This window comes from Ovis canadensis, chromosome 3 (assembly GCF_042477335.2).
Source record: "Ovis canadensis isolate MfBH-ARS-UI-01 breed Bighorn chromosome 3, ARS-UI_OviCan_v2, whole genome shotgun sequence".
NCBI lineage: Eukaryota > Metazoa > Chordata > Mammalia > Artiodactyla > Bovidae > Ovis > Ovis canadensis.
The window spans coordinates 87,358,268-87,382,979 of NC_091247.1; the positions used below are offsets into that span (position 1 = coordinate 87,358,268).

Here is a 24,712-nt window from a genome sequence, read left to right on the forward strand (position 1 = left end):
CAGGCAGAAGGAAATTGATACCAGATGATAATAGAAAAAAAATTACTTCTTTTTAAATCATTTAAAATGATAATTGCAGTTTAAAACAAAAATTAATATACAGGGGGTTGTAAAATAAATATATAAGTAAAATTTATGAGAACAATAACACACAACCTAGAAGAGGGTAAATACAAGTATACCCCCTTAAGTTTATGGTACTGTATGTGAAGTAGCATAATATTACTTGAAGATAGGCTGTGATAAATTATAGATGTATACTGTTGAACCTGAAGCAACCACTTAAAAAAGGCATAGGTAATAAACTGATAAAGGAGGCAATAGACAATAAATATCCCATTAATCCAAAAGAAGACAGAAGAAGGAAAAGGGGTACAAAGGACAGATATGACACATTGAAAACAAGTAACCAGATGGTAGATTTAATCCCACCTGTAGAACTAATCACTTTAAATGTAGACCATTAAATGTAAATGGTCTAAATGTCATAATTAAAGACAAGATTGACAGATACATGATATCTGTCATAGATGTCTGTCATCTGCTGCATACAAGATACCCACTTTAAATAAAAAGACTCAAATAGGTTAAAGGTAGTATAAAAGGATAGAAGAAGATATGCATTGCCAAAAAAAAACCTTCAGTGACTAAGTCAGACAATAGACTTTGAGGAAAAGAATATTATCAGGGATAAAAAGTTCATATCAAAATGATTAAGAGGTCATTCATCAAGAGAACACAATTCCTGAGAGTTTATATCCCTAGTAAAAAAGCTTCAAAATAAATGAAGCAAAATCTGATAGAAAGAAGGGAAGAATAGACAAATCAGCAAGTTTGGTTGGTGATTTCAACACTCCTCTCTCAGTAATTGATAGAACAAGGAGATAGAAAATCAAGATATAGAGGACAGGTAGCACTACCAACCACCTTGACCTAGTTGATACTTATAGAACATTCCATCCATCAAGAGCAGAATATACTTTTTCCCCAAGGGCCAAGAACATTTACCAAGATAGATCATATTCTGGACCATAAAACAAGTCTCAATAAATTTTAAAGGATTCAAATCACACAAAGTATGTTCATAGACCACAGTGAAATTAAATTAGCAGCCAATAAAAGAAAGATGTCTGGAAAATTCCCAAGTATTTGGAAACTGAATAACAAGTCTAAATAACCAAAGGGTAAAAGGAAAATTAAAAGTATTTAGACTGGCAAGGATGTGGAAAAACAGGAACATTCATTTACTGCTGGTGAGAATGTGAATGGTACAGCCACTTTGGAAGACAGTTTGGCAGTTTCTTATAAAACTAACACCATACACAAAAATAAACTCAAAATGGATTAAAGATCTAAACATAAGACCAGAAACTATAAAACTCCTAGAGGAGAACATAGGCAAAACACTCTCTGACATAAATCACAGCAGGATCCTCTATGATCCACCTCCCAGAATACAGGAAATAAAAGCAAAAATAAACAAATGGGATCTAATTAAAAGCTTCTGCACAACAAAGGAAACTATAAGCAAGTTGAAAAGACAGCTTTCTGAATGGGAGAAAATAATAGCAAATGAAGCAACTGACAAACAACTAATCTCAAAAATATACAAGCAACTTATGCAGCTCAATTCCAGAAAAATAAACGACCCAATCAAAAAATGGGCCAAAGAACTAAACAGACATTTCTCCAAAGAAGACATACAGATGGCTAACAAACACATGAAAAATTGTTCAACATCACTCATTATTAGAGAAATGCAAATCAAAACCACAATGAGGTACCATTTCACACCAGTCAGAATGGCTGTGATCCAAAAGTCTACAAGCAATAAATGCTGGAGAGGGTGTGGAGAAAAGGGAACCCTCTTACACTGTTGGTGGGAATGCAAACTAGTACAGCCACTATGGAGAACAGTGTGGAGATTCCTTAAAAAATTGCAAATAGAGCTGCCTTATGACCCAGCAATCCCACTGCTGGGCATACACACCAAGGAAACCAGAATTGAAAGAGACATGTGTCCCAATGTTCATCGCAGCACTGTTTATAATAGCCAGGACATGGAAACAACCTATATGTCCATCAGCAGATGAATGGATAAGAAAGCTGTGGTACATATACACAGTGGAGTATTAGCCATTAAAAAGAATATATTTGAATCCATTCTAATGAGGTGAATGAAACTGGAGCCTATTATACAGAGTGAAGGAAGCCAGAAAGAAAAACACCAATACAATATACTAACACATATATATGGAATTTAGAATGATGGTAATGATAACCCTGTATGCGAGACAGCAAAAAAGACACAGACGTATAGAATGGACTTTTGGACTCTGTGGGAGAGGGAGAGGCTGGGATGATTTGGGAGAATGGCATTGAAACATGTATACTATCATATAAGAAACGAATCGCCAGTCTAGGTTCGATACAGGATGCTTGGGGCTGGTGCACGGGGATGATCCAGAGAGATGATATGGGGTGGGAGGTGGGAGGGGGATTCAGGATTGGGAACTCATGTACACCCATGGCAGATTCATGTCAGTGTATGGCAAAACCAATACAGTATTGTAAAGCAAAATAAAGTAAAAATTAAAAAAAAAAAAACTAAACTTACTCTTAGCATATGATCCAGCAATCATGCTCCTTGGTATTTACCCAACTGAGTTGAAAGCTTATAACCACACAAAAACCTACACAAGGATGTTTGTAGAAACTTTTTTCATAATTGCCAAAAACATGGAAGCAACCAACATATGTGTTTCAGTAGGTAGATGTGGTTCCAGACAATGGAATATTATTCAGCAGTAAAGAAATGAGCTGTCAAGTCATGAAAAGACCTGGTGGAAACTTAAATTCATGTTACTAAATGAAAGAAGCCAATCTGAAAAGACTCTATACTGTATGCTTTCAGAAACTCTAGAGACAGTAACAAGATCAGTGGTTTCTAGGCACTGGGGTGAAGAGAGAGATGAATAAGCACAGCACAGAGGATTTTTAGGACAGTGAAACTATTTGTGTGATATTGTAATGGTAGATACTTGTCATACATTTGTCAAAACCCACAGAATGTAGAATACCAAGAGTGAACCTATGTGTAAACTATGAGCTTTGAGTAATAAGGATGTGTTAATGTAGGTGCATCTATTTTAATAAATGTACCACTCTGGTGGGGGATGTTGGTGGAGGGAGTCTGTGTTTGTGGAGGGGAGACTAGGGATATAGAGAAAATCTTTGTACTTTTTGTTCAATTTTGTTGTGAACCTGAAACTTCTCTAAAAAAGTCTTTTAAAATATTGGGGAAAAATTATTTTGAACTGAATGAAAATGAAAACCTACCAAAATTGGTAGGATGCAACTAAAGAGTGCTTAAAGGGAAGTTTTTATAGCACTGAACTCCTATATGTGAAAAGAAGAAAGCTCTCAATTTGATGAGCTCAGCTTTCACATTAAGAAAGAAGACAAAGAAAGTGAAGTAAACCCAGAGAAGAACAAAGGGAAAGATAAAAATAAGAGCAGAAATCAATAAAATATAAAGCAGAAAAACACAAGAGAAAGGCAATGGTGGAAACAGCTGATTTTCTTGAGAAGACGAATAAAAGGAACGTTTTTCTGGCTGATTCTCCAGACAAACTCCTGCCCAAATGGATCAAGGAGGGGACTTGCAACAGCACTTCTCACCCAGGAAAAATGATGAGAGAGCTCTCTGGGTAATGAGAAAATATCTGTACTCCTATGTGCTAATAATCAATTTCCAAAATCAAGTAAGACCCAATGTGTTCTTCCGTGAGGAAAAAGCACAGGATTTCTTTGTTTCCCCAGGAAAGTTGTTTTGAACTGGTCATTTGAAAAGTTTACATATATACTGTATTTAAAGACTCTAAAACAGTATTCTGTTTTAATTCTATACTTGCAGCTTCACAATATACATATCCTTCTTCCATTTTCAACCCCCGTTATTCAGAATTTATAAATTTGAACCTTCTTCATAGGTTCACTTTTGGGGGGGGGGTAGGGGGAAGGAATAGACCATTTACCATGTTCATTCTTGCTTGAACAGAGAATCTAAATTGATCATCAGTGAATAGGATAAACATTCAGGAACAAATATGTCTATTCTCTTAATCCTGACATTTGAAGAAAATTTATGAAGAACTTTTCTATAAAATAAGTTTCAGATGTTCAATAAAGGCAGTATAATTCAGGAATCTAAGGTCATGATGAATATCCCAAGCCAATGAAGTAATGTTTTTCAGTCAAATCAATATTTAATCATTTAGCTTCTAAAAACAGCACCATCAAGCAGATGATCCAAATTGTCACTGGAGAGTACTCGGAATGTAAAAAGATGAGTAAGTCATGGACTCTGTTCCATACAGTTTTCTATTTTTTTCCATACCCCTCTTTCCTTACATGAAAGGTAGCATAATTTATTCTCTTTTGCACTTTGCTTGCTTCTTTAATTCATAGCTTCACTTAAATTTATTCCCTGGCTTATTTCTGTTTTCTTCTATGAGGAGCAAACCTTAAATGATTTGTTGTTTCCCCCAAAATATTGCTGCATGATTTTATTGCATTTACTGAAATCATACTCTATTTACTTAAATCTTTTTTTTTTTTTCCTGAGAAAACTTGGATTTAAACCTGCCATTTATCCAGATGTGTAACTCTGGGACAAGTCGCATCTCTGAGTCTATTTTTCCCTCTGAAAATGGTGCCTTTACATCTATTATTCCAATTAAGTCCTTCAGAGATAGTGCCAGGCACATGAACGACCCTCAGGAAAGCCAGCTTCTCCACTCCCTTCCTCCTCATTCCCACCCTGCCAATCTTGGGCAACTGCAAATAGGGCCTGGCCCACAGGGAGAAACTTCACTGTGGAGAGTTCTGGACCTGTTAACCAAAAGCAACACATTACAAAGACCTCTTGTTTTTAGAAACCTTCATAATCTGAATGTTTCCAGGTGATTTATTTAGAAACCGCCTTAGAAAAGGAGTCAAACTAAAGTAAAACTAATTTTCCCCATTCCTGATTTTTTCCAGAAAATAGATTTACTGAAGAGAATTTATAGGCAAAGCTATATTCAGGAGGAAAAGTTAAGAAAGCTCCCTTTTAGTTCCCCAAGTATGCTTTGTCAAGGTGCAGCCTTGCTCCTTCAACCACAGAGAGGGGTGAACCCCAGCTGCTGTAGCCAACACCGCCCCATTTCTCTCCCATGACACACAGCAAGAATCAATTTCAGTATTGCTTTCGCTAATGGCCTTGACCTCAGGCTTTTTCTGCATAGGGTTCTTCAGGCAGTGACTCCTACCTGATCTGCCCAGGCAACACCTATGCACTACCCCTGCCCAAAGGCTGCCAGGGCACCAGTACACGTGTGGCATAGGTCCAAAGAGGGAATTCTCTTTTCTGCTCTTTACTCCTTAATAAAGAGTTCCCCAATCACTGGCAGGTCATCTCAGCTGGGACAGGTGACAGGGTTAGGACTTGGCATTTCTGTGGATGCGTGGGATGAGGGGCATTCAGAAATCTCGTGGGGGTCAGTGCTATGGTATGGAGGGCTTCCCAGGGCATTGGGGAAAAGCAGATGCTGTAAAGTGGCCAGGCAGTCCCCAAGCAACAGGGGTCACTGCCATGATGAGGGGGCAATAAGTTTGGCAGGTAAGGACACAAAGGACCCAAGTGGATTAGGTTGGTTTACTCCATAGTCAGCCCCCTTGTCCCAAGGACAGCATCAGAGCAAAAGGGCCTGGATGACAGGCAACGTGAGTCGTTGTAGGGGAACTCCTGGTGTCTCATGGATTTGATTCCTGGATCAGGAAGATTCACTAGAGAAGGGAATGGCAACCCACTCCAGTATTCTTGCCTGGGCAGAATCCCATAGGCAGAGGAGCCTAGCAGGCTACAGTCCAGAGTCGGGTCACAAGAGTCGGACGTGATTTAGCAACTAAACCACCACCACCAATTCCAGGGGGCAGTGAACTTACTTTATAGGCTTCAGCTGTACCCTAAGGTGGAACGTCCTTGACTGAAAAGAATGTTTTGTGAACACCTCCTACATGATGGACAGGTGGACAGAGTGGCTGTGACAGCTCCTCACAAACCACCCACCTTGCTATATTCCTGAGGTGATCTCAGGGCATTGCAACCAGACGTGGGGCAGCCTGACCCGAGCCTGGCCCACGGTGCCTGTGTGGAGGTGTGCAAGGTCACCAGGGTGCCTGGCACAGCCCTTTTCCTACTGACTTTCACCTAAGGAGATTATCCCCAGATACAGAGTTTGGTTAGAGAAAATTTCTTAGAGCCATTTGTTTCTTAAATACTTAGTTTTAATAAATGTCCAGAATCCCCTGGTATCCGGTCCCATCACTTCATGGGAAATAGATGGGGAAACAGTGTCAGACTTTATTTTTTGGGGCTCCAAAATCACTGCAGATGGTGACTGCAGCCATGAAGTTAAAAGACACTTACTCCTTGGAAGAAAAGTTATGACCAACCTAGACAGAAGCAGAAGATATTAAGAAGAGGTGGCAAGAATACACAGAAGAACTGTACAAAAAAGATCTTCACAACCAAGATAATCACGATGGTGTGATCACTCCCCTAGAGCCAGACATCCTGGAATGTGAAGTCAAGTGGGCCTTAGAAAACATCACTACGAACAAAGCTAGTGGAGGTGATGGAATTCCAGTTGAGCTATTTCAAATCCTGAAAGATGATGCTGTGAAAGTGCTGCACTCAATATGCCAGCACATTTGGAAAACTCAGCAGTGGCCACAGGACTGGAAAAGGTCAGTTTTCATTCCAATTCCAAAGAAAGGCAACGTCAAAGAATGCTCAAACTACCGCACAATTGCACTCATCTCACACGCTAGTAAAGTAATGCTCAAATTCTCCAAGCCAGGCTTTAGCAATACGTGAACCGTGAACTTCCAGATGTTCAAGCTGGTTTTAGAAAAGGCAGAGGAACCAGAGATCAAATTGCCAACATCCGCTGGATCATCGAAAAGGCAAGAGAGTTCCAGAAAAACATCTATTTCTGCTTTCTCGACTATGCCAAAGCCTTTGACTGTGTGGATCACAATAAACTGTGGAAAATTCTGAAAGAGATGGGAATACCAGATCACCTGACCTGCCTCTTGAGAAACCTATGTGCAGGTCAGGAAGCAACAGTTAGAACTGGACATGGAAAACAGACTGGTTCCAAATAGGAAAAGGAGTCCGTCAAGGCTGTATATTGTCACCCTGCTTCTTTAACTTCTATGCAGAGTACATCATGAGAAACGCTGGACTGGAAGAAACACAAGCTGGAATCAAGATTGCCAGGAGAAATATCAATAACCTCAGATATGCAGATGATACCACCCATATGGCAGAAAGTGAAGAGGAACTAGAAAGCCTCTTGATGAAAGTGAAAGAGGAGAGTGAAAAAGTTGGCTTAAAGCTCAGCATTCAGAAAATGAAGATCACTGGCATCTGGTCCCATCACTTCATGGCAAATAGATGGGGAAACAGTGTCAGACTTTATTTTGGGGGGCTCCAAAATCACTGCAGATGGTGACTGCAGCCATGAAATTAAAAGACGCTTACTCCTTGGAAGAAAAGTTATGAGCAACCTAGATAGCGTATTCAAAAGCAGAGACATTACTTTGCCGCCTAAGGTCCGTCTAGTCAAGGCTATGGTTTTTCCAGTGGTCATGTATGGATGTGAGAGTTGGACTGTGAAGAAAGCTGAGCGCCGAATAATTAATGCTTTTGAACTGTGGTGTTGGAGAAGACTCTTGAGAGTCCCTTGGACTGCGAGGAGATCCAACCAGTCTGTTCTGAAGGAGATCAGCCCTGGGATTTCTTTGGAAGGAATGATGCTAAAGCTGAAACTCCAGTACTTTGACCACCTCATGTGAAGAGTTGACTCATTGGAAAAGACTCTGATGCTGGGAGGGATTGGGGGCAGGAGGAGAAGGGGACGACCGAGGATGAGATGGCTGGATGGCATCACGGACTCGATGGACATGAGTCTGAGTGAACTCCGGGAGATGGTGATGGACAGGGAGGCCTGGCGTGTTGCGATTCATGGGGTTGCAAAGAGTCGGACACGACTGAGCCACTGAACTGATCTAAACTGAGAATCCCTTGAAATCAAAACAGTTCGTTAACCAAATACCTTCTCTTTAAAAGAAAAGTTTGAGGGAGGCTCCACACTGCCTACTCAGCTGCCTGGCGCATGTAGTACCTGCCACTTAATCTGTGTTTAAGAGCCTGTGAGCAGATGGACTAACATCATCTGAGCTGGTGTGTAATTGCCTACATAATAATCAGAGAAATATGAAAAGGGACATGAAAGCAAAAGGCAACTTAGGACTTCAAGTAACAGTCCAGTCTCCCAAGATCTTGGATTTGAGGCTGCAGAGTAGAAAATAGAGTTTTGTGTGTTTTCAGTGACACACAAGAACTTCTAGCACCTTTCACGGAACATTGGGACTGCATAACTGATGTCTAGGATTGATTTTAACCTTGTCACTGAATTTCTCTAGGCCTCCTCAGCCTGAGTGCGAATGAAGCCCTGTGATGATAATTCCCTAGGGGTGTTGGCTGGTCCTCCCTGATAAACTGTAGGACCAAGGGTCTGGGCAGAGGCAGGGAAGGGTCTCTGTTGGATGCCCCAGATCTGCTCACAAACAAGCCTGTGGCCTTGCCAACATCTTGCCGGCTCCCCTGTGAGCAGCTCTCCACTGAGGCTGCCTAGCTCCACTGGTATTTTGTTTCCAGAGATCTCTGCTAACTGTCCAGGATTAGAGTGACTCTGGGATGAAAGGGTTGGTTTTCCACTTCAGGAGAATGCCTTCTCTCTGTAGGTAAGAGCAGGCATGTGGGTGTTCCAGGCCTTGCATTTAGGTCAGAGGAGCTGGAAAGATCCCCTGGAGTTTCCACACTGCCTTGTCCCCTGTTCAATGAGGGTATTCTCTTAGGAGAAAACCAAATTACACTGCCACTTTGCCATTTAGAAAACTGTCTGCTCATTTATTTTGCTTGGTGCGTATCTTAGACAGTCATTTCCACAGCGGTTTGTAACCTTCAACTTGTCCCTGTTCCCTCTTTGGCTTTAAAATGCCACACAACCCCTCTACTGAGATTGAAAAGAAACTCCCTTTCACTATGATTTCAAGGAGAACTTGTAGAGTATTAGGATAATTGAAAAAAAATCGATATCATAATATCAAGATACAGGTTTACAGATGCCTTGGGAATGTCAGACCAACAACAATTAAATTGATTTTGGGTCTTGTTTTGATGTTTGCACAGTTTCCATGGCTTCCAGAGCCTTGCAGTTTCTGTGCCCTGGGCAGTCATGTAAAGGCTCTTTGTTGAGAACCCAGATTCCGATTTGCCATTAACCTGAATACACCCTGCTCACCTCAACCAAGTGTGAAACTAGAGGAGTCTCAGAAAGGAGCTATTCAGCTGGAATTGTATTTTTTATATGAAAGTCTCAGCTTCCAAGCCAAGTATAGTATTTGCTTACTTGGGCAGCTTCTTGCCTGTGGGCCCAGTTAGTGTAAGAGGAATGGCAGGGATAAAGTTAAGCTCAGTATTTTTCAATTACAGAACATTAAAAAAAAAAAAAAAGAAAGAAAGAAAAGAAAAAAAAGCAAAGCCTTCATCGAAATTGCAATCTTTTAATCTTATTTGTTTGCCATGTAGATGGTTATTTAAAGAGTACTTTTCTCCTCAATTACATCTTCGTACTAAGAGTAGAGGTGGATCCCAGAGGCAGCAGTTTGGCTTCCCTGATGATCTGAACAGTTTTCAATGGCTAATGGCCTATAAACAAGTAATATCTTGTAGCCATTGAGGCCAAGAGACGTGAAAAGGAGTCTTTGACAGCTATAGGTTTTCTTGGATAAAACTTCTAAGCAAAACAGAGGGAGATTGCAGAACTGGAAGACTAATACTCAGCGTGCATTTGATTTTCCAAACTCAGGAACTCGTGGGCATTCATTTGTCAGCATTCAAGGCAATCAAGGAACCTCAAAAGCTTACTAACTGTAAGGTGGTCGGACAAAACGATGTCAATGCTCCTCCCCAGCCCGCTGTGTCAGCTTGGGGTGCTGGGGGGCCCTGCTGAAGGAGGCCGCGTCGAGAGGCCAGTCCTTAACGTGTGGACAGCGCCACTCAGTCCCCAACCTGCAGGGCTGTTCAACAATTTCCAGATGAAGCTCGTCCTAGAGGAGAGTGACAGGACTCCCTGATTTTCCAGTCCTTCTCTTGTCCTCCCTCTCCTTTCTGAGACTCTGCTGTCTGCCTGACCTTGGAGTTCATGAGTTCTTCCATTTTCCTTCCCCCAATCCCCTCTTTGCTTAGGCTACTATAAGTTGAGTTTCTGTTGCTTGCACCTGAGAGAACTTGAACCAGCACAGCCCCCTGCCTCTGACCTGGCCCCCGCCTCTCCCTCCAGCCCTTTTCCTGACACCCCTGCCTCAGCCTCAAGTTGCATGCTGTCACTCCGCATTTCACACTGTTCCAAGCCTCCTCGCCTCCCTAAGCATCTCAGGCAGGGACCAGGTCTTATTTATCTTTGTATCCCATTGGCTGTCACAATGCCTGACACATAATAGGTGCTTAAAACACATTTACTGAATGAAACTCAGGAAGGTAAACAGAAAGTGGGATTTTCATTTCTGTGGGAAAAAATAAGAGTGTAAGGTGAGGAATAGTTTCCCTGTGAGTAGATACCCTAGAAAGGCAGTGATTGTAACAGACAGTAATGAACCTAAGAAGGGTTCAAAAGAGTGCTGAGCCTGTGTGGAAGTAGATCCTTTCTCTTGCCACCATATCCCATTTCTTTCTGAAAAATCTCTGCCTCCTGTTCTACCAATGTTACTGTGTTAGGGGTTAGAACTCTCAGGTGACTTAGATTCAGAGTTCTCATCCCCTGTATTCCATGTCCTTGATGATGTATGTGTGAATTGTGTCCCTTAAGGAAAAGGGACAAGGAGGTCACTGGAAAATAGGTGGGTCGGGACTGTATATCCAGAGAGCCCAGGGCAAGTCAGGGAAGGCTCCAAAGAGAAGATGGCATTTGGACTGAGACTTGAAGGATGGTTGGGAGTTTATCAAAGGATGGAGAGCCCAGTGTGTTCAGGGAGCTACAGGGACTATGAACTGTAGATTATAATCACCTAGCTTAAGTGAAGGCAGGTAGCAATCCAGAGAAGCAGGAGGAGTGATGTGGGGAAAGTACAGTTTGCACTGGATGTTTAACAGACTCCTCACTTTGTACATTTAAGAGATCCTGAGTACACACTTAGCAGAATTATACATAAATTTTAGATTGTCAAGCTTACTAGAGAACCCCCTATGCAGCCACTTGGGTTTAATTCCCAGATCTGCCTCTCCCAGCCCTATGACCTTGGGCAAGTTACTTGACATCTTCATACTTCAGCTACATGATCTGTAAAGTGAGAATAATAATAGTACTTCTTGCCATAAATTGTAGGGATGGGTGAGTTAATACATGTGAAGTCCTTAGAACAGTGCCTGGCATGCAGCAAAAACTAATTATTAAACACTTCACGATTATTTCTCTCATGAGGTTGTTTGCAATCACCACTTTGTGCATAATCCCATGATATTAATTTTATCATTTTAATTGTTCATTTCTGTGGGGTTTCTCACTGGACTGTGAATTCTTCAAAGCCATTGGTTGAATAAATATCTCTTTCTAAAGTAATTGAATTCATTTCAAGCATATTTCCTACTTACTACATTTACATATTGGTAAACAGGGGGAGAACTTTTCTTAGGATTGTTACTGAAAAATAACATTATTTGCTGGAAATTCCTCTTTCAGACTGGAAAATCCTTGACCGCAGAAGCATCATCTTCTTTATAAAACCATGCCGGTCCCCCTGAGATTATGCTGGGAAACTTGCTTCATGGAGGTTTTGTCCTGATCAAAGGGATCAAAGAGCCCAGAGAAATAAAAAATATCTGAACCCTGTCAGTTCGTTTAAAATTTTTTAGCAGAGCCTTGTTGCAAAACGTATGACCAAGAAACCTCAAAGACCCTTAACTCCCAAGAGGTGGGCCAGTTGAGTGGAGTTTAGACAGCACTACATCCAGCGAGGCTGCCTGGACACTTCCACTTGTTTTGGTTGATTTGGAGGAGAAAGGGCACAGAAAAAGTTCTTTGCTGAGACCTCGGAATGAATGATTGAGTTGACTTAGGAGACTGGCTCATGTCTGCAGGACCCAGAGTGCTCCACAAAGGCTGGACCAGAGGCCCCGAGTGTGCAGAAGCAGGCGTGTTTCTGCAGGGATGGCACGGGAGAGGGGGTGGGGTTTTGAGCCCCCAGCATGCAGTCAAGTGAATCAGGAATTTGGAAGACAAGAAATCTGAATTCTGGTTCTGTCGTTTTATATCTGCACAATCCTCTTAAGGCCTGGGTTTCCTTTTTTTATTTTTATTTTTTTTGTCATTGAAGGGTTTGATGTAGATTGTCTCCAAAGTTCTGTTTCTGGTGTTAAGATTTCAATGCTGGCCCAGTGGTGTCAGGCACAGTTTAGGGTGAGTAAAGAGGCTTTTAAATGCAAGTCTTCCATGGCACCCGTTACCACCAGGACGCTTGTCTCCACCTGATCTGTGCAAACCCAGACCTGACCCAGCCCCAACCATACCGCAGCCTCCCCACTCCTCTTGGCTGTCAAGAGGCCCCCAGGCCTTCTTGCCTGCTCTTACCTGAAGTCTGGTTCTCTTCCTCCACCTCCTGAGACAAGGCTGCTTGTGCTCTCTCACCCTACATGTCTCAGGCCTGGAGTCAGGACAGGTTTGCTCCCAGCCCCCTTGAATCTGGCTTCAGCCCTCCTGCCTTGTCACTGTGGTCCTCTCCCAACCTCCTGGGCTCCTCTGCCCTCCCTGGGCACATGTGAGCTTGGCTCACTGCTTCTCTCTCCATCTTGACACCGTCACATCTCTCGAGACTTGAATATCCATATGGGCAATTCTAACAACCCTGTGACCTCTGAGGGCCTCAACAACCTCACTTCTGGTGTTCCACACAGCGTATACTCAAGTATGTGATAACATATCAACAATGGACATGTATGAAGAGATTTCATTTATCTTCAAAATTATGATACTTATAGCTAGGGTGACCATATAACTTATTTTTCAAACTGGTACAGTAAATGAAAGAGAACACCAAAATAATTAAGTTATATCATTTTTGGAAATATTTACTTATTGATGACAAATTGGTTTTCATATTAAAGCCTCTAAAATAATTATATTCCAAAGCTGTTTTCCAAAATAAGACATTTCTTAAAAAAATTAACTTGTGTACATTGAAGCAACATTGGAAAAAACTTGATATCAATTACTAGCACATTCAAAATAATAGGCAGAATAATCACCCCTAGTACTTATGTCCTGTAATTAGTTTCCTAGCTAAATCTGTCACTAGTATGTTAATGAAGAATTTCCTTTTTGAAGCTAGTTGTCATATTTTGAAGTTTTTGAACAAATCTGTTTGCAATTGCTTTTGAAGTAAAATTTATGGTTAATAAATTTGAAATCATTGACACCTTTCTTAGTAGACCACAACATTTTTAATTGCCAATAACTCCTCAGGTATTGAGAGATTGGTAAATTCTACATAAATTCTACTAAATGGATACTATTTTTGATTGAAAATTTCTTACATAAATATTTTGCCCCAAGTATTAATACAGGTACTATCTTTTAGCCTATATTCAGAGTACCATTCTCCAAAATACATTTTTACAGAATATAACTTGTCAAGTAGGGTATAGCTATTTAGAATGCTTCTGAATGCTCCCTATCATGTATGTAATTTCATATCCTAATGAATAAGTCTTTGAAGTAAAAAGTGGGGTTCAATCAAACCCAGGCCAGCTTATTTGAATGGAATTATTAATAGTAGCATCTAGTTAACAAATGAAATATCCAAGATGGATATTAAACTAAATGGGACCCAGAACAGCAGGCATATAAACAGGGACTCTCCCAGGTAACAGCTCTAACACTGACCCTCCGAGGCAGCTCATAGTTCTCCATCCTGGCAGCACATCCTCAGTATCATCAGAGAGCTCGTCAGACCTGCCGATGATCCGGCTTACGTCCCAAAGACTCAGCTTTCATAGATTGGGATGGGACATGGAATGAACATTTTACTCTAAAACGATTCTAACAAGCAGCTTGGGCTGAGAGCAGTTGTACCAGCCTGATGCACTGCTTCTAAAGCCAGGTCACTAGAAGGGTGGGAGGCTCAAGATGGAGGGCATTCATGTATACATATAGCAGATTAACTTCGTTGTACAGCAGAAACCAGCACAGCATTGTAAAGCAATTATACTCCAATAAAAACAAGAAGCCAGGTCAGTGCGGCCCTCCAGGGCCATTCCCCAGCTACCCCATAGACTGAAGGAACACAGTGATTCCCATAAGAGAGAAGACGAAGGTAAACCAGGAGCAGCTGTGCTGTGCCACACTGTCCCTGCACCCGTGTGGGTGTGCTGTCACCTTGAGCCAGGAGAGGGCACAGGGCAGGCGCTCTGGGGCATGAATAGAGGGGGCCCTGCCACAACCCTGTGACCACTCCCCAGAACACAGAGTGATTGCATGAAATCCTTTCAAACATTTAATTAACCAACTCCTATATTGTCGTGACAAAAATGAAACTTGTGGAGAGTTAACAGATTTCTGGCTGGAGATAAAGATGTTAAAAATCTCACAAAAGCTCTAGGTAAGCCTCTTGTAAGTGCTTTGTTCTATTCGCAATATTTACTTTAAAAACAATTCTCAAAATATAAAATCCCCAGCATTCCCAAAGCAAGGTATCTTTTTGGCTCATCCTACAAATTAATGATCATCTTTCTAACTCCAAGTATGAAAAACCACCCTGGCAAAGAAAAATAACAAGACGTGGTTTGCAAGCCTTGCCTTCCTGGCTGTCCCACGTGTGCCCCGTAAAGTGTTGGGGGTCATCCCAGAGCCAGTCGGGAGAGCAGCTTTTGCTGGTGCTCCCCCTGCTCTGAACTCAGTTCCGAGGCTGTGAGTTGAACTCTGTGCAGATGTTCTGAATGACCTTGGGGACCACTTTGTAGAGGTTGTCAAATTCGTCCACGAAGAAGGCGTGGTCCCTGGCAGGGTGAGTGGCGATGATGTCCAGCTCGTCCTGGGCAGCCCACGCCACACCTATGGCATAGGTGATCACGCCTGTGGGGACAAAGGGTGGATGAAGTGAATGTCCCCAAGGAAAAGTGCGGACATCCACCCTTGCCTTCCTGCCACTCTGTTGGCCATTGTGCTTGAACGCAACCAAATCCAGAATCAGAAATGCACCCCAAGCATGGACATGTGCTGCGCGCCAGCAGCAGTGAAATTGATACAGTTGTTATCTCGCAGGGATTTACCATCGTTTGGAGAAAAAAACAACAAAACAGAAGAATGGAGTCAATCCATGATAAGAATTTCATGAGGAGCAGCAAGGGAATGATATCTGGGACAAGCAAAACTTGGGTGCCCTGCAGATTATACCCCATGCCACACACCTGCTCTGTGTGTAAAGTCACGCAAAACTGAGTCTTAACTGCCTCAAAAACCTGTTCAAGATCTTTTAAATGTAAGTGAAACGATGGGTAGTCAAATCCACCTGCCTTCACTAATCAAGATTGTTTTATGTCCTGCATAGTGGCTCGTAGCCTCAACAATAAGATGTTTGCTTGAGTTGTTCTCCAGAAACTTGGAGTCAGCTGAGCTGAGACTCAGCTGTGTCTAGTTCAGCTGAGCTGGTTAAGACTGGATAGGACCACTGACCCCCCAACCTGGCATGCGTGAATGCCCACTTGGTGGCCTTTAGAACACATGCAGAGGCCTGTAGCTTAGTTACGCCTGCGCAGAACAATTCCATATCTCCTCCCCACAACTCAGATGCTGCACTCCTTTGTTTGCTATCCTGCAAAGCCCTGAGAGCCCCTTGCCTTTGGGGAGGTAGACTTGTGACTGGTTCTTCTGCCTGCCTTGTAGATAAGCCCTCTCTTTGCTGCAAACCTTGGCCAAAAAACAAAACAAAACAAAACCAGTGGAGCTGAAGCACTTTTGGCTTGAGGGTGACTTCATAAGCCATAGGCTCCAACTGCGAGGATTTCCAGAGCAGGAAAACTTGCACAAGGACCTGGAGAGCTGGCGACCCAGCATCTGCTCCATCCCACAGAAAAGTAAGTGTTTACAGATATAGGGAGGAGCTAACAGCACTGACTGCTGCAGGGGGATCATTGGAGATGAAAGGGAAAAGGTATCCACTGAATTCAGAAGAGCCATAAACAAGATGCCGTAGCTTGTAGGGAGAAGTGTCCAGGGAGTCAAAGCCAAAAGAAGCCAAGTGAATTGCTGTGAGTTGAGATTGAAGGAGAAATGAAGATATGAGGCAGTAGGCGTGTGGCTATAAAGAGGAGGCAGGTGGTAACTGGAGCCAGAACATGGGGTCAAAGGGAATTATTTCCCTCTTTAGGAAGGGAGGGACTGGAGTGTGTCTAGATACAAAGGGGAATATAGTAGGATTAAAGGGTTTGGGCTGTAACCGTGGACTGAGATGCCTCAGGGAGAAGAGGAATTCAGAGAGCAGGCATCTGTCCTTAGTGGGGGGGCAGACTGCCCGGAGTGTGGTTCTTGACTGGGGCAGCTAGTGGGCAGGTGCTGACCTATTCCCATGCCCTCTCCAGGCTGACCAGGATGAGATAAGCAAGATGGCCATGAGATGGCGGGCAGAGTCTGAGGAGGGGCTTCTGCCCAGGCTCCATTCCCCCACCTCCCCACCATCCTCAGGGCTGCGGCTTTTTCTAGCATCTTCCGGGTTCCTTTCCTGCTGATGGGAGCGCTGTCCACACCACAGGTGGTTCTGGGCTAAGCTGTTCTCCTATTGTGACTCATTAAGCTGCCAGGTCCTTTTCTCACCTTTCCAGTGTCTTTTCTCTAAACATTATCTACATTGGGAAAAGTCAGGGTTGGGCTTTAAAAATGCTGCCAAGTGGTCACAGGAAGAGTTTAGCTGCAGAACAGGGCTTAGACCCACTAAGATCTCCTTTCTATTCAAAGATGGAAGGGCTGCCCTCTCCCACCCCTGGCCCAAGTAAAGACAACAAGACCAGTATTAGAGATCTAGCTTTTCACATCCTGCAGTCCAACCTTACTGCATAGAACTTTCTACTGGCAATTCTGATAGATGGTCCCCTAGCCTTGGCTTGGACACCCTCAGGACACCCAGTGCTCATGGCTCCCATGTCATCTGTTGGTCCTTGTTGTTTAAAGATACCCAGAGCACGATAGCCCTGATGGTGCCTGGGACATCATCCTAGGTCTTTACTTTCTCCTGACCAGTGGGTCAAGGACACCCTCTGGGGGAGGCTCAAGAAGAGGCATTGAGAAAAATGAGTAAGAGGAGCTGAACGCAAGCTGGGGATGGGCGATCTTGGGCTTGTCATCAAGAGTTGCCCCACCTGGCAACTGTTTGGAGTTCACTGTGGAACTTTGGGCAGTTTGCTTCTGAACCATAAACCATCTTCACTCTGCTGACAGTCTAAGGGGCCTTGTGACTGCTGGCACGTGGGCCACCTGCCATCCCACCATTATGAGTGCTCCCTATGGGCTAAATCACTGGGAAGACTGTCTGAACCTGGTGTCTGGCTACTTTTCCAGAAGCCAGAGATATTGGTTTCTGAAAGCTTATTTTTATATCCCTCCTTGTTTCAGAAAGGATTAAAAGCAGCTTAAAAGAATATGGGAAATCCTGCAAACAAACCCAAATTAAATGGAGGCAGAGACTCAGTGCACGCACACATATGCGCATACACGTGCGCACACACACACGAAAACTTCCCCCACAATAGGTAAGTCTTGTTCACTAGTACTTACTACAGGTTTCTGGCTCACTGATGACTCTGTTTACTTTTATTGTCATTACTAGTATTAGTGTTACTAGGGGTTTTCTCAGATTGTTTGTTTTTTCCTTGTATTTTATGGCACTTTTCAAAACAAGGCTTATATATAGAGATTTTGTCCAAAAGGCATTACATATGACTGATTTTTTGAACATATACAAAAAAATGTTTTGCTCATTTTTCATGGTTTTAAACTTTCTGTTGTCCTCTTCCAAATTTCATATGGAAATATCTCTTTAAACATTTTGAATGAAAATTTCTTTGAGGTCTCCCCCCCCAAACCTCCAATATCTGGTTAGCAATTGCTTATATAATATTATACTTCTGTTTTAAAACATCCATTTTCAAGTTTCTAACACAATTTTGTGGTCTTCAATGGAGATTAGAGTGAGGAGTCAAATTCCTCTTTAATGCATCACGAGTTGGTGTGTGCAGCCTCCGAGTGTGGGAAGTAAAGAAGAGGGGTAGCGTCCGCAGGCCTTGATGCTGTGGAAACTACCCTCGTGTCCTTGCCTGACCCTTCACTACCCAGAGGGCCCTGTGGTGTTGAACTACACCCTAATGCCCTAGGGTTGTGAACATTTTATTAGGTACTAGACAAAACTGGTGCCCAGAGAGACAACCCATCAAGACCCAGAGTCTGCTCAGCCCCAGACTGGTCAGCAAGACCAGCTCACTCACCCTTGTGATGGGCAAGCATGGCCGGTATCCGGATATCGTCATAGGACCTCCCGTCAGTGATGAGAATCATTAGCTTCCTCTTGTTGGGCTTGGACTTCTTGAAGAGCTGTTCCAGGGCATAGTTGATGGCAGCTCCCGTGCTGGTCCCTCCACTCCAGTAGCCCACCCTCTTGATGGCATTGAGGACGTCAGATTTGGTGCTGTACTCATCGAACCCGAACTCCAGCCGCTGCTCGTAGGTGTACTGCATGGCCCCAATCCGCGTGTCCGTGTCTGAAATCTCAAACTCCCTGCTGAGGTTGGCCACAAACTGGAGGACCGTGCGGAAGTTGCTCGTCCCCACACTGCTGGAGCCGTCAATGACGAAGCCGATGTCGGCCGAGTTTAAGCAGGTCTTGCTGCAGGCCAGTCGGTCGGTGTCACAAACCCGCTTCACCAGGGGCTGCACGGTCTTGTGGAGGCTGAACCAGTTCTGCACGGTGAGTGAGTAGAAGCCATTGGTTCTGCACACAGCCTGGAAGAGAGGGGCAGGCCACCTGCCAGGTCAGGGGTCTCACCCTCCAATGGATCACCATGACCGGCCACCTAAGGCCTCTGTCCATCTCGGTTCATCCCTCCGGTTATCTCTGACACATTCCCCCACCCTCAGCCAGGTCTCTGCTTTAATGGAGAACCATCAGTCAAGCAAATCCACAGGGAGAGGGGAATTGCTGGTTTCAGCTTCATATTTATGCCCCTCCAGGCCCCTTGGTTTGTACTGGCAGCTAGTCATAAGGCTGGCATTGGTGGGCACCAACCCACGAGGATTAAAGAAAGCTTTTGTTCTGATTGGGAAAACAAAAGGCACACAGGAGACAAAGCTTAAGAACTGGTTAGAGAGCAGACCTGCCTGCAGCAAGAAGGGTGTTCCACACCTGTGTCCGGCACCCAACTAGATGTTCTTAACATCATCTCACTACCCACCCCCTGCCCACCTTAACCCTACAGGGTGAAATTCTAACGCACTTGTCATGAAGGAACAAACTGAGGGCCAGTTGTGAAGTGACATCCTTGAGGTCACAACTCAAATCTCTTTGCCCTCAGAACCCCAGCTCTGTCCCCTGGATAACCCTGCCTCCAGGCAGATGAATGTTTACTTGTGCCCAAGCATGTTCCAGAAAAAACTCAAGGTGCCTGCAAGTAAACATTGAGCAACCTGATTGGTGTGCTCCTGGAAGTGACCATTTCCCTTGCCACTGCCTCTCCAGAGGTCACAGAGAGAATCACAGACCTGCTGGCTGTGGATGAAGGTATATAATTAAAACATTATTTGAAAACAAGAAATGACTTAAAATGTCCTGGGAAATGTACTTTAATTGGTTTGTAAAAACCTAATGGGGTTCACAAAACTTTCCATGGCTTAGGCGCCATATGAGATGGGTGTCGAGGCTGAATTGAATTCTAGCCAATGGATGGGGGGCGGGGATCCCCACCAGGCAGTCTGAGTGAGTCACAACAGGAGAGAGCGTGGTGCTGGCATGGGTAGGACACTGGGTGGCTGGAGCTAGGAAGCTGGGTTAAGACCACCCTCCAGAAGACCTCAGGAGTAACAGCGAATGGAGAAGAATTTGGAGCCAGGACCCTGTGGGACTGGGAAAAAGCATGAGATGCATTGTGAAATCTAAACTGGGGAGATCCAGAAGGGAGACAGAAGAGATGTATCAACACTCGCTTGAACCAGGGAGGTGGCACTGGGCATGGGAAAGACTGGGCAGATGTGAGCTACATGACTTGGGAGCTGACAAGTTGCTCTGAGGTAACTCCGGGTGTCTGGGACGGCTGTGGGGCCAATGCACAGTCCAGAGGAAGAAGGAATTTGAGTGAGAAAGATGAGGCACTTGGCATGTTATATGTAGGATTTAAGGTTCTTCAGGTCACTGGGTGGAGACTAGTCAGTCAGCTTGAAACAGATGGCTACTGAGAAAGCAGAGTGGGAGACACACAAGTGTGTCACTGCTTGTGAGTGAAAGCTGAAGCTGTGGCCCTGGGAGAGATTCTGGAGGGGGAAAAACTAGTGAGAACAGAGGAGAGAGCCAAGGAAGTCTATGCTTCAGGTACAAGATGGAAAAGAGAAGGGAGCAAGTGAAGTAAGAACCACACTGGGTCCTAGAAGTTAAGGGAGATGAGAATGATGATGAAAAAAAAAAAAAAAAAAAAAAAGAATGATGATGAAGTGCAGGATCTGTGCAGGGAGCTGAGCCCCAGTATATCTGGAAACAGGCTGCTAACGCTGGGGGGCGTCCCCCACCCTGTCCTCCTCCTTTCCTTTTTAAACCTGGGGTCCTATCTTTGGAGAAAGGTTTATGTGGGGTCTACCGTATAAAGCATGCACAAAGTGAGCTGCACTGGGGGAATGGGCCTAGATTCCCACCTGTTCTCCCTCCATGTCCTATTGGGCATCTCTGCAGAACTCAGGGGCAGCTGCGTTTGAAAGCCTGCACTCCCTGATGTGGTTTAGCACCTTTCCTTTTCTTGTCTATCAGATTAGTTGACTTGTGGTACATGCACATCCACGTGTGTGCTTGTGTGGAGACTTGCTGGGCTACCTAGCTGAGGTCCCTTGGGGCTATGAGAGGCACTCAGGGGAGCCTCTGATGTGGGGCTTTGGGGACCCTGCTCCTCCCAAGGTGCTGATGCCAGACCTCAGTTCACCAGGTGCATGGTGGGTTGTTGGGCATTGCTTTGAGAGGGTAACTCCAGGTTCCAGACTCACTAGTCTCTCACTGGAGGCCCTTCTGCCTAGAAATGAGCTTAACATCCATTTGAAAAACACAGGAGACACAGCCTGGATGGTTGCTACAGCTGTGCAAAGTGTAGGGCATTCTTATATTGGGTGGGTTTCCCACTTACATACCTTACACAGAAGGCATACGTTGTTTGCAAACGTACCTTGTTTGCAAAGTTGGGCTCCAGCACGTACTGCTTCTCATTTTCAGAGGCACCTTCAATGGTGATGAAGAAAATGTTGATTCCTGACTCTCTCGCAAACCTTGAGGCCTCCTCCACCTTGTCCGTGGGCCAGCCATCCACCATCACCACGGCCACGTTGGGGGCACCACCTCTGTTTCCATTAAATTTGGAAAAGAAGTTCTTGGTCACAAAGGAGATGGCTCGGCCTGGAAGAAAAGGAAAACTGATGCTTGGAGTGATTATGGAACAGATCAGAGCAGCATAAAGAGGTGCAGAAAAATATCCATTCCCTCCCTTGTTGGCTTGTTTTCTTTTTTTAATCCTGTTAACTAGTTTTGGGTGTACAGTTCAGTGGTATTAAGTACATTCACAATGTTATGGAACCTATAGCACTAGCCATTTCCCTCCCCAGCTTCATTTTGAGCTTTAACTTCTAGTTTTCTCTTGTTTTAAAAACGTTTTATACGATTTGCAGCAACATGGATGGACTTAGAAATTATCATACTAAGTGAAGTAAGTCTGACCGAGAAAGACAAATATTCTTTGATAACACTTATGTGGAATCTGAAAATTAATATAAGTGACTCTATATACAAAATAGAAATAGACTCACATAGAAAACAAACACATGGTTAACAAGGAAGAAATGGGGGGGAATAAATTAGGAGTATTCAATTAACAGATGCAAATTACTATACATAAAACAGATAACACCAAAGATTTACTGTAAAACACAGGGAACAATATTCAATATCTTGTAATAACCCATAATGGAAAATAATCTGGAAAAAAAAAAGAATCACTTTGCTGTACACCTGAACCTAACACAATACTGTAGATAAACAATACTTCAATTTTAAAAATTACATTAAAAATAATAAAAAATTTTTGAGACCAGCACACAGGTGAGAAAAGCTTTTCATGGGAACAATAGTGTCCATTCTCTGCCTGGGTACTGGAGCTGACCTTATTAAGCCCCTGAGCTGTTTCCAAAAGTGTGGGGTAGCCTTCTCCTTGGGCTTTGAGGGCTTGCAGTGAGCCCGATGCTCCAGGTGTGGAAGGGTGTATTCTGGATTCAATGGAATCTTGTGTCATTTCCACTAGAGATACACAGGTCTGGCCTGGAAGGCACCACACCCACTAAGGACTGAGAGATGTGTTCTACCTGGCTGTGCTTTCTACTGGCCATGTGGGCCTGGATAGGTCACTCCAGACTGCTGGGCCTAGGCTTCCATGACGACAGCCTGCCTCAACAGAGAGCAGCAGTTGTGAGGGATGATGTAGCTTCCCAGCATGCCTTTCTCAAGCGTATACTTAATACTTGTCTAGGGCCTCAGGAGATTTTTGGAATCAAGGAGGGTGAGAAACTATACCAGTTTTCTGGGACTTTCCCAGGTTTAGCACTGAAAGTCCCATATGCCCTTGGGGAAACTGGGATGACTGATCACCCCAAAGGCAGGGCTCTTAACCTGGCCTCTGTGGACCCTTGGGCACTAGGGGTGAGTATCCACAAATCCCTGGAATTTATACACAGTATTTTGTGTATAAAGCCAAAGCAAAAATAACACCCAGTTGTGGATGTGACTGGTGATAGAAGCAAGGTCCGATGCTGTAAAGAGCAATATTGCATAGGAATCTGGAATGTTAGGTCCATGAATCAAGGCAAATTGGAAGTGGTCAAACAGGAGATGGTAAGAGTGAATGTTGATATTCTAGGAATCAGGAAACTAAAATGGACTGGAATGGGGGAATTTAACTCAGATGACCATTATATCTACTACTGTGGGCAGGAATACCTTAGAAGAAATGGAGTAGCCATCATAGTCAACAAGAGTCTGAAATGCAGTTCTTGGATGCAATCTCAAAAACGACAGAATAATCTCTGTTCGTTTCCAAGGCAAACCATTCAATATCATGGTAATCCAAGTCTATGGCCCAACCAGTAATGCTGAAGAAGCTGAAGTTGAATGGTTCTGTGAAGACCTACAGAACCTTTTAGAACTAATACCCCAAAAAGAAGTCCTTTTCATTATAGGGGACTGGAATGCAAAAGTAGGATGTCATGAAACACCTGGAGTAACAGGCAAATTTGGCCTTGAAGTACAGAATGAAGCAGGGCAAAGGTTAATAGAGTTTTGCCAAGAGAATGCACTGGTCATAGCAAACACCCTCTTCCAGCAACACAAGAGAAGACTCTACATGTGGACATCACCAGATGGCGAACACTGAAATCAGACTGGTTGCATTCTTTGCAGCCAAAGGTGGAGAAACTCCATACAGTCAGCAAAGACAAGACCGGGAGCTGACTGTGGCTCAGATCAGGAACTCATTATTGCCAAATTCAGACTGAAATTGAAGAAAGTGGGAAAAACCACTACAGCATTCAGGTATGACATAAATCAAATCCCGTATGATTGTGGAAGTGAGAAATAGATTTAAGGGACTTGCTCTGATAGAGTGCCTGATGAACTATGGATGGAGGTTCATGACATTGTACAGGAGATGGGGAGCAAGACCATCCCCAAGAAAAAGAAATGCAGAAAAGCAAAATGGCTGTCTGGGGAGGCCTTACAAATAGCTGTGAAAAGAAGAGAAGCGAAAAGGAAAGATATAAGCATCTGAAAACAGAGTTCCAAAGAATACCAAGAAGAGATAAGAAAGCCTTCCTCAGTGATCAATGCAAAGAAATAGAGGAAAACAACAGAATGGGAAAGACTAGAGATCTCTTCAAGAAAATTAGAGATACCAAGGGAACATTTCATGCAAAGATGGGCTTGATAAAGGACAGAAATGCTATGGACCTAACAGAAGCAGAAGATATTAAGAAGAGGTGGCAACAATACACGGAAAAACTATACAAAAAAGATCTTCATGACCAAGATAATCACGATGGTGTGATCACTCCCCTAGAGCCAGACATCTTGGAATGTAAAGTCAAGTGGGCCTTAGGAAACATCACTGTGAACAAAGCTAGTGGAGGTGATGGAATTCCAGTTGAGCTATTTCAAATCCTGAAAGATGATGCTGTGAAAGTGCTGCACTCAATATGCCAGCAAATTTAGAAAACTCAGCAGTGGCCACAGGACTGGAAAAGGTCAGTTTTCATTCCAATCCCAAAGAAAG

The 24,712-nt window shown here is 43.6% G+C and overlaps 1 protein-coding gene across 2 annotated transcripts in view; it reads right to left on the bottom strand.

Annotated features, from left to right (window-relative positions):
- Window positions 1-13,211: 13,211 nt before the first annotated feature.
- VIT (vitrin) overlaps window positions 13,212-24,712 on the bottom strand; it is a 125,485-nt gene continuing 113,984 nt past the window's right edge. Inside the window, exons 11-13 of one of the 2 annotated variants that reach the window (XM_069583542.1) lie at window positions 21,569-21,795; window positions 18,641-19,154; window positions 13,212-15,239 (exon numbers count right to left, since the gene is read on the bottom strand). In XM_069583542.1, the coding sequence (XP_069439643.1) occupies window positions 15,061-15,239; window positions 18,641-19,154; window positions 21,569-21,795 (920 nt within the window). In that variant the 3' untranslated portion in view covers window positions 13,212-15,060. The remainder of the gene's footprint in view (window positions 15,240-18,640; window positions 19,155-21,568; window positions 21,796-24,712) is intronic. The other variant, XM_069583541.1, reaches the window with a different exon arrangement.